This window comes from Rhea americana, unplaced genomic scaffold, assembly GCF_003343005.1.
Source record: "Rhea americana isolate MKP2758 unplaced genomic scaffold, rheAme1 scaffold_10, whole genome shotgun sequence".
In the NCBI taxonomy this organism is placed as follows: Eukaryota; Metazoa; Chordata; class Aves; order Rheiformes; family Rheidae; genus Rhea; species Rhea americana.
Window position 1 is genome coordinate 5033403 of NW_028185039.1, and position 9934 is coordinate 5043336.

At 41.8% G+C, this 9934-nt stretch overlaps 1 protein-coding gene across 1 annotated transcript; it reads left to right on the forward strand.

Moving 5' to 3' along the window:
- The first annotated feature begins 782 nt into the window (after positions 1–782).
- On the forward strand, positions 783–9662 carry GDE1 (glycerophosphodiester phosphodiesterase 1). The gene is made up of 6 exons (XM_085302395.1): positions 783–1104; positions 3878–4053; positions 5299–5404; positions 6202–6294; positions 6937–7148; positions 7526–9662. Exons 1-6 carry the CDS (start codon positions 850–852, stop codon positions 7671–7673), a joined length of 990 nt encoding a protein of 329 aa, XP_085158521.1. The 5' UTR covers positions 783–849; the 3' UTR covers positions 7674–9662.
- Positions 9663–9934: the final 272 nt, after the last annotated feature.

Here is a 9934-nt window from a genome sequence, read left to right on the forward strand (position 1 = left end):
ATTCAACCCACAGAGGACAGAGAAACTCTCAACCTTCTTTTCATTTAAGCCAGACTGCTATATCTCTTCTTMTTATTATTATTTTTCCAGACTAAACAAGCTGAATTTCTTTAACCTTCACAACTTCTTATCTTGTTGTTCTTTCCTCTGGATTCTTTCCAGTTGGTTACATTTTTTATGGTAGGCAAGGGTAGAAGTGAACCTTACTCTCCAGCAAAGGCCTGTCTTCAGCAGTAGGGACTCACTGTCTCTCAGATCGCTCTTTGGCTCTCTTTGCCCTTTTTTACACTACCAGGTCTCACATTTAGTCTGTGAGCAGGTTTGAAGGGATAGTTAAGACAGCTGACACAGCTGGAAGTATACTTATTTAGAAAATAATTAATATCATATTTCTAATTAGATAGGGGCATGGCTGGCAAAAAATAGACATACTCTCTCCAGTCCCCCGACAAAGCTGCCTTCAGTGACTCTCGAGGCAGTAGTGCCTCAGTTAATACGGTTTATTCTCTGTTTGTGCCCCGCACACCCGGAACGATCCGTCTTTCCTCCAGCCGCCGCCGCCAGCTGAGGGAATTCGGCGCGGGGCCTCCGAGGCCCCGCCCGCCGCCGCCGCTCCCTCACGCGCAGCCCAGCAGCGCGCGGCCCCGCCCCGCTGCCGCCGCTTCCCATTGGGCGACGCCCGCGAGCCGGGCGTGTCCTGCGCGGCGATTGGCTGGCGCGTGAGAGGTGCCGGGCGGTGGTTAGCTGCGGGTGGTTGAGCGCTCGTTGGTGGGGGTGCGCGCGCGCGCAGGGGGGAGGGGGTCGCTGCTCCTGCCCTGAGGGCCTGGCCCGGCCCGCGCCCGCGCCGCCATGCTGTGCCACGGCGACGGCCTGCTGGGCGCCTTCACGGTGYTGCTGGGCACGACGCTGGCGCTGAGCCGCAGCCCGGCACTGGCCTGCCTGCTCGCGGCCGGCCTCTACCTGGTGCTGCACCTCTTCAGCCTGGAGCCCGCGGCGCCGCAGCGGGCGCAGCGCCTCGTGCGGCCCCGTGGCGCCGCGGCCCGCATCGCCCACCGCGGCGGCGCGCACGACGCGCCCGAGAACACGCTGGCGGCCATCCGACAGGTCAGCACGGCCGCCGCGGCGCCCGCCCGCCGCCCGCTCCGGGCGCCGGGAGCGCGGCTGAGGTGCCCCAGCCGCCCGGGGATGGGGCTGGAGGGCGCGGTGGAGCTGCCGCGCTCCTAGAGCAGGCGGCTCCGGGAACCTCCCCCGCCGCGGGCGGGCGCCCGGGAGAGCGGAGCCGGTGCCGGTCGACACAGGCCTGCGGGGGTGGTTTGCTGAGGCGCCTTCTCAGCGAACTTTTCAGGAGACGCCGAGCCGTCATCTTCTGAAACGGCTCCGGCCGCCTCTGCCTGGCGGCAGCACGCCGCCTTGCTTGTCAGTGTTCACCCTCGGGAAGATTCAGCATAGTCTGATTGGGTTTGGGTCTTAATGCCTGAGCTGTGTTGTAGTAGATGTTCTCACCCCTTGCCTAGCTGCTTGGTGCTGTGGCATAGCCTAGCAGTGCAGCAATAATGAAATATTTTATTTTGTAGGTGTGGCAACAGACTGTAGAGGCAGGACAGCAATTTAGTAACAGGTTGTCTGCTCTCTGTTTAAGCTTTGAAGATCTCTAATGAGCTTTGAGAATCCACAGCTATAGCAAAACCTAGTACTGCAAGAACTTCACTTTGTACAGTCCTGCTATGAAACTTGCTGCCATGTCACCTGTTTTTTTTATGTTGTATGAGAGTTGAAAATCTGACTTGTTCGCTGCCCAGGCAGCAGGGTTGTAATGAAATTACCTTTTCTGGAAATTGGTCAGAATCCTACTGATTTTGTTTAGCAGTTGTCTGGGTCCCTGGGAGCATGTTTCATTCTGAAAACAGTTTAATTGGTATATCCAAACCATGTTACTTGTGAAAATTTCAGTATCAAAAGAAACTTAATTCACACTGGAAACAAAAGTAAATCTTCCAGTATCAATATTATCTGTAAGTAGGAATTCTGACCTTTGATATTCTGTACTTTTAGATATATGGTCCCAGTTCAGCTAAGGGATGCACAAGGCATCTCGGGAATCAGGATTTGGTTGCAACTGTCCYGACACTGTTGTATCCTCACTACATTATTACTTTCCAAAATTTGATTGTTGTTCTGTTGACACCCACATCAATAAGACTATTTTTTAAAATGTTCCTTTGAATCATTTGTTTACAGAAATACCTGGAAGCCATGCATTTTCAACAAATTAGCAGTAGAAAGCATTAGTACCTTTCCAGCCATCCCTCAAAAAGATCAAACTGTTCCATAGATCCAAGCAAAAACTTGTAATTAAAGGTGTAATAAGCAAGCAAGAACTAGCCTTACAAAGAGGAATGAATAATGCAAAATAATCAACAAAACAGAGGGATTAAGTAGCATCTCTAAAGCTACAAAGAAAGGCATTGACATAGATGCCTTTGTGAGTCATTAATGTTAAATACAGTAATTTTCTGCTGCCCATCATAATCCAGAGCTCGATTTTGTATGTGACAAAATGAATGAGAGCGCTGTTTTTTATGTTCTGGGTTGTTCAGCAGTGTTGACTATACCTAGTCTTAAGGAAGGTAGAGGAAAGCCTATAGAAGTTCTTACTAAATATCCTGGTAACCTTTCTGAGTGAATGATCATGTCCTGAAAAGCGTGTAGTAATATTTATACAATAGCTAGTTGATTCTGAACTTGTGAGGAGGTTGGAATGTAAGATGCGCTGATCAGAAAATGGCAAATGGAAGAAAGAATAGGAATTGTGTTGTTGACCTTCTGCCTTCTGTAATGTGAAATATAGCCCTGTGGTGGCTTTCCTGTTCATTGGGGGGCTGCTCTAAAAGTCTGGCAAGCACTTAGAATGAAAATATTTTTTAGAGAACCGTATGGAATAGACCTTAGCAGTCTCTCAATGTAGTGTATCTGCAGTGATGAGATGCTGTTGGTCTGCTGATTGCTTGCTTTTGGGTGAGGCAAGGCTCCTTGTTCCAGGGTCTGAGCATCCTTACTTATTTGGGTAGCATCTAGTGCATTTATCTTTCTGTTGCACTGGTCTTGTTCCCAAGAGGCCATCTGGCCTTCGGAGCAGTTCATCTTGCAGTTCGCTCTGTGCTTGCCTGAGGAAATCCTGGCAGGAGGAGGATGTATTAATTGATCTGAGGCTGCTCAGCTCTTGATTGCTGTCTTTTATGGGAACTCCTTGAAGAGGAATTAGGATTTGCCTACATACATTTAAGTACAAGCATTGTAAGTGATGCTTCTGGGAAGTTTTATACATATTTCATATGAGTGTGTCAACTAGTGTACATCCATGGTGAATCTTGACTGTCAAAGGAAATATTGCATCTATTTTGGATTAAAGAAGGGTGAGAGCTTTTTTCTACTGTCAAGAAAAGTCTTTATGCTGTGTGACCCGCTCTAATGAAAATTTTGGCAATCACTGGTTTAGAACATTTATCTGACTTCTATGTATTAATCTATAAATTATCTAAACTGTTACCCTTCCCTTTTAGAAAGTAACACAATTTAAGGACTCAGGAGTTATTGGGCAAGAAACAAGGAGTGGGATTCCTTCTGCATTTTATCCTGATCCTAATCCCGTGGCCAAGACATTATCATTATGATATGTATAAGATAGATAATACCTTTTCAGTTGATACACAAATGTTTTGCAATATCTTGATAAAACTTCCTGTGTTCCACAGACTGAGCTTACTGAAAATAATAGTTTTATATTCTTTATCGGAATACAAACTAAATACAGCAGTACCTATATTAATTCTATAAAGCTGTCTTTTCTGTTGTGTACGTGGTTTCTGTTTTTTTTAAGGCAGCTGAGAATGGAGCAACAGGAGTTGAGCTGGATCTTGAATTTACTGCGGATGGTGTTCCTATTCTAATGCATGATGAAACAGTAGAAAGGACAACTGATGGGTCTGGAAGATTGTGTGACTTGACCTTTGATGAAGTCAGAAGGCTTAACCCAGCTGCGAAACATAGGCTATGGTAAAAGACATATTGCTGTGCTGAAACTATTGTTTCAACAGTAACAAACATCCATTATAAAGAAAATGATTATTTTGATCTATCAGTGATTAAAATTATTGAAAGTTTAAAACTGAGAGTTTCATCTGTTACTTTTCATGTAATATTAGTAAAATTTCAGACTGTGTGCTCCTTGCTCATCCCTGAAACAGGAACAGTGAAGTAGAATCAAGATAATTTTGACAAGAATCCACAGGCATATGTTCCCTTTAAATGGACTACAGAACACTTAAGATACTGAGAATTTCGCTGTATTCCAAAATTGGCTTGAGTAATGGAGTAAGGTTAATTTTATTCACACGTATTTCTTTACTGATTAGGTATTGGGATTTTTGCTTGTGATAAGTGACTTTACATTTTCTAAACATTGGGATTATATGTTGAAAAGGAGCCAGCCAGATTTCCTGGGTGTTGATTAACTCCTTTCCAGTAGTATCCAAGGGAAAATACTTTTTATATATTACTAAAATTTTGATAACAGTACAACTTAAGCAGTATCATAAGTGAATCCATTTTCGAGGAAGAGCTTTTTGTTTGTACTCTTTGTATTTCCAAGACACTGTGCATTAGGGATTCCCGGGGTAAATGTATTACTTATAGTACATGGTACAAGCAGTATCTTCCCCAGTCTGTTACTGGAAAAGTGATCACCTGAGCCACACGGTGAGAACTTCCACATAGACAGTTAATACTGATCAACAGTTGCTGGCTGTCACCTTATCAGGAATAATTTATTGATGCATGCAGCTGTTTCTCCTACATCCTCAGCTTGTCTTGCTTACTCTGCCAAGACCTACATTTCTAGCTCAGGGTTAGGGAGCACAGCCAAAGCAGGGTGAAGTGGAAGGGTAGGTAGTCTATAGTTGGGATTGAATGCTTGTTTATTGTAGTTAAGGTGAAAATCTGAGATTAGAGTTTCAGTATGGGATACAAGGTTGGTAAGCATTTCATTAGATCTTCAATTTGGAGGGATATGATTTTCTAGCAGGATTTTGGAGGAAGAGGAGGTGGATACTTATTGCTGTACATGTGCAGCCTTGCACTGGGTGAGAGAGCTGCTGCTACCATGGTTGTTGGTGCTTGACCCCATCCCTAATACTAGAATAGCAGCAAGCTTTGTTTAGGAATCCCTGGGACACAGCTCCATGTATTGGGGATATGTGTGTGTCTCAGTGCATTCCACTAAGGAGTTATCCATTTCTATAGGAGCAAATTCCAGGGTGAAAAAGTACCAACTCTAAAAGAAGCTGTTGTGGAGTCTATGCAACACAATCTTATAATCTACTTTGATGTCAAAGGCCATACAAACCAGGTACCGCTTACTGTATTGTGTGCTAAGTCACCCCTCAACCTTGCTGTCAGCCTCCAGCTTGCTTTTAGCTGAAATATAGTACAGTTCCTTCTCCACTAGGAGTGAGATTAGGTCTATTATTTGTGTCATCCAAAGCTGGGCTGTTAAAAATGCAGATGACATCTCTGGGCTTCACTCATTCCACTCCATTGTCCTGGGAAGTTGCAATTCACAATTAGAATTTGGCTTGTATGAGTGTTGAGCTCAGCTCATGCCACCATATAACAAAGCAAAGGGAGTTCCCTGCCTGTGCTGAGAGGAACTATTTAACCTCTAAATAAAGATCTTGCTTTTCTACAGTTTAAAATATTGAAGGAAGGTGCATGTAATTAATCATTAATATTTTATACAAAATGGATTTTTTTTTCTTTAGCATAGCAGAACATGGGAATAAATTCATTTTCCCTCTTGAACTAAACCATAGCTAATACTTCAAAATTTTGATCTACAAGATAAGTCTAAGACGTACCTCACTTTCTCCTCATATATTTAAGGCTACTTAAAACTCAACAATGAGTAACATTCTCAGATACAAAGGAGTTTTGTTGCAAAAATAAAATGGTATCTGTGTGCTAATGCTATAAACAAAATGTTGTTTTTCTTCATCCCCTTTTCATTTCTATCTTGCTATGCAAAACATGGAAGTATTTTAAAGGAGATTATTCTAACATGTTTCCATTGTAAAATAAGTATGTGTGTATATTTATGTGTGTATATATATATAAATATAACAACTGTGTGTGTCTTCTAATTGGCAGGCAGTTGATGCTCTAAAACAACTCTACCTGGAATTTCCTCGTTTGTATAACAACAGCGTAGTCTGTTCTTTCATGCCAGATGTTGTTTATAAGGTGATGTTACCTAAAAGCTTATTTTGGATTTTTTTTTCTTTCTAGCTGAGATTTTCAGTGAGATATGCAACTTAAAATTCCAGAGTAGTTCTGGATTGTTAACATTGCTAGGACTGAAAATAAATGAGGCATCAGTCATAAATCTCCTGCATCATCTTAGTAGATGACTCTGTGCTCAGTAGATGCATATGTTATGAATCTACAGCAACTCTTCCCATTCTGAAAAAAGCATGTCACTAGTTAAAATTGGCATGTGGCCATGTCTGTGTGCAAGATATAAACGAATCTCATGTTTTGATGTAAATGTAGACTATTCTTAAAACTGTTTTCTAATTCTTGTTGTCAAATCCTTTTAGCATATATTTTATTCTGTTGCCTGACTGTTTTGCTCTAAAATGCTGTTAACATAAGAGCAACCACTTATTCAGCACATTTTAAATAATAATTAGAAAAACAGTAAAATATTATACCAGCTTTCAAAAAGATTTAAGAAAGGATTGAGGTTGGAAAGGGGAGAAGAACTCAGATAGGACTGCAGATTCAAGCTAGCACTTTGTAGCTAACCCTTCCCAATTTATATTCAGTGCAGCTATGTAGCTTGGCATCTGTGTGAACTACAATGTTTTCATCTTGATCTTTCAGATGAGACAAGCTGATAGAAATGTTGTAACAGCACTAACACACAGGCCCTGGCATTTGAGTCACCTTGGAAATGGGACACCTCGTTTCGATTCCTTCTGGAAACATTACTGGTATATGATGATGGATATCATTCTAGATTGGAGCCTCCACAGTTTCTTGTGGCGATTATGTGGGGTTTCAGCCTTCCTCATACAGAAAAATTTTGTTTCTCAGTAAGTGTTTAAAGCTGGCTAATGTGTCAGGAGGCAATACCATTCTACTAATATATGAAAGTGATGTTAAAATAGCACCTGTTGATCAGTGTGCTCCATTTAGTATTGTGTAATGCTGTTTGGATAGTTATTTCATTACATTTAAGCCTCTGTCTTTTCAATCTGTATTTTCTACCTTATGTTAGATCCTAAGTTTAATCTCAGAGAAGAAAATTGTTGATTCTGCCTGTTTAAAGTATTCTGCTACAAAAAGATGACATGCTATCATTTTTGATGAAATACTGGTGTAAAACTAAAATGCAGTTTTAGCTTGAATGGTGTCTGCCTTAAGTATGGTAGTGTCCGTCTTCCTCTTACGGTTTCTTTGTTCTTTACAGAGAGTATGTAAGGCACTGGTCTTCAAAAGGAATTGAAGTGGTTGCCTGGACAGTGAACACATTTGCAGAAAAAAGATACTATGAAACAGTCCTCGAAGCCAGCTACATGACAGACAGCTTAGTGGAAGACTGTGGTCCTCACTACTAGACCCATGCTTTGTAGGACGCTCAGCAATTTAAACGGGCCATCTTATTCTGGCAGGTCTGAATTTACCATCAAGAGGGTATACCATAATGCAGATGGGACTGCTAATGATAGTTCTGGGGAAGGGAAGGGAAGAGCAGTGGTTTACTTCTACTGTTTGTTTAGATTTTGAATGCAGGAAAACCCTCTGTTGCAACACTGGATAAAACTAAGGTGCAAACGTTATACACACTGAGTCTGTGTAAATCTGAGGAAATCGCAGTGTAAGGTACAAGGATGAGTTTTGACAAGCTAACTAGATATCAATAGATTGCTTTATGATTCTCAGACTATTCCTTTGCTTTGCTTAAATCTTGGTTATAAAGCCAAATCAGCATTCTTTTGTGGCATAGTTTAAAATTATACCTTCATTCTCGTAATTTAAATAATCTGTCCTACAACTATGTAATAATTTGAGGTGTATCTGTGGCATCTTAAAAGCATCAATACTGCTGTTCTTAGAACAGAACCTGGAAATAATAATGCCAAAGTAGAGGGCGAGTATACTTCCCTCCTACTACATGGAAAGATGGCCATGTTGTATCCTGACAAGGAAATAAAAGCCAACTTCCCGTGTTCAGTGCAAAGACTATGAGCATTAAAGGTTAAAACTTCAGCACCTTCTTACCTTCCGGTCTTTTTAAGAGAAGTAAGGCAGGACAGAAGATTATTCCTTCCAGCGATACTGCACATGAATGTATGTATTTTTTAAAAGCAAGCTATGTATTGACTGGTGCTAGCTGAAGAAAAAATAAAGCTGAAATGCTTTTGTTTGCATGATCAAAGTACAAAGGTATGTGGGAATCCACCATCCAAATTTAATTTGAAAGCAAGAGAATCTGCAGCTACAATAAGCAAATACTTTTTGTACTCTTGAGTACTGTATATTTTATCACCTGCTTATCAGCAGATTGATGTGGTGTCTGAAAATTTGTGCAAGAAAAGTTGCTTGATGTTTTTTCTAATGTGTAAAACTCTTTTCCCATTACAGCAACAATCAACTTGCCATGAGCAATTTCAGCTCTGTTCTGGAAAAAGCTGGTAGTTAGAGAAGATTGTCAAGGCTAGCAAGAGCAGAAATGAAACCACCTTTTCTTTTGCCCCAATTAAAACATGCCAAAATTTCTGGGTTAGTGGCAGGTGAAATACCTCTCCCCACTCAGATAGTGAGGCAATACTCTTGAATGCAGTTGGCAGTGATGTTGCAAATTGCTTAGTACGTTCCGTGCTTCAGAAATTCTTGCTTTCCAATCTGGTGGTCTTTTTTTACTGTGAATATTGTTTATTTGCTACAGCACTTACTCTCTCCTGGAAGAGAGCACTGAAGAGTGCAATTACGATCCAATTAGTTGATGAAAAGAGCATCAAATAGGTTCTGGAAATAAATAACTTTATATGCTACCGCAGATGTGAACAGGGTTGCTGTAGATGGGGCCAAATGGATATTGACAGCAATAGCTATTACAAACATTTTCTGAAGCAATTAATTTGTTACACGTGTATCCAGGTGCCAGGATTTTTAGTCAGAGTGCTACTTTCTGCAAAGGGTGGATGATATTTCTCTGGAATCTCAAATATTTAGTAGAAATTCAGTAGTAAGGAGGAATAGCAGACTCGCTGAAGAGGGATTATGAGAGCCCTTTCTCCTTGTGTCACTCTTCTACCATGTACTGCAGAACCAATGATCCTCCTCTCAACCTTTTGGTGCACATCCTGTGTCCAATCCATGTACACTGCTGTGTCCTGCAGCCAGCTCTCGTGCCTCTGGAACGGAAGAGCCACCTGGCAGACGTCCCTCACTCCAAAGTTCCATTCTTTTAATTGCTTCTCGGGTCTTGCCTGTACTGAGCCACCATCCTCAGTGCTAACCCAAGGCCCATTCTCAAATATTTACTACTAGATTCCACAGCTATGTACAGCAAAATTTAATAAAATTGAATCTTTGGTCTTGCAGTGTGTAAATTGTCCTTTTTTTTCCTATACCATTGGTGGCTATTTTTGTGCTATTTTTAACCTGAACTATGAGCCTGAGGAAGAGATGTGCCTCTTTCCTTCAGGAAGTTCTGTCTGAAGCAGCTAGGGAGGAATAAACAAAACCCCCAGTCTTCCAGAGGCAGAAATCTGAAAGGGGCAGAGTAGGGGAGAAGGACTGAAACCAGTAACAAAAATACAGCCCACTTTCCAGATACGAACACCTTATTCCAGGTTATATTCTTGAACAAGAA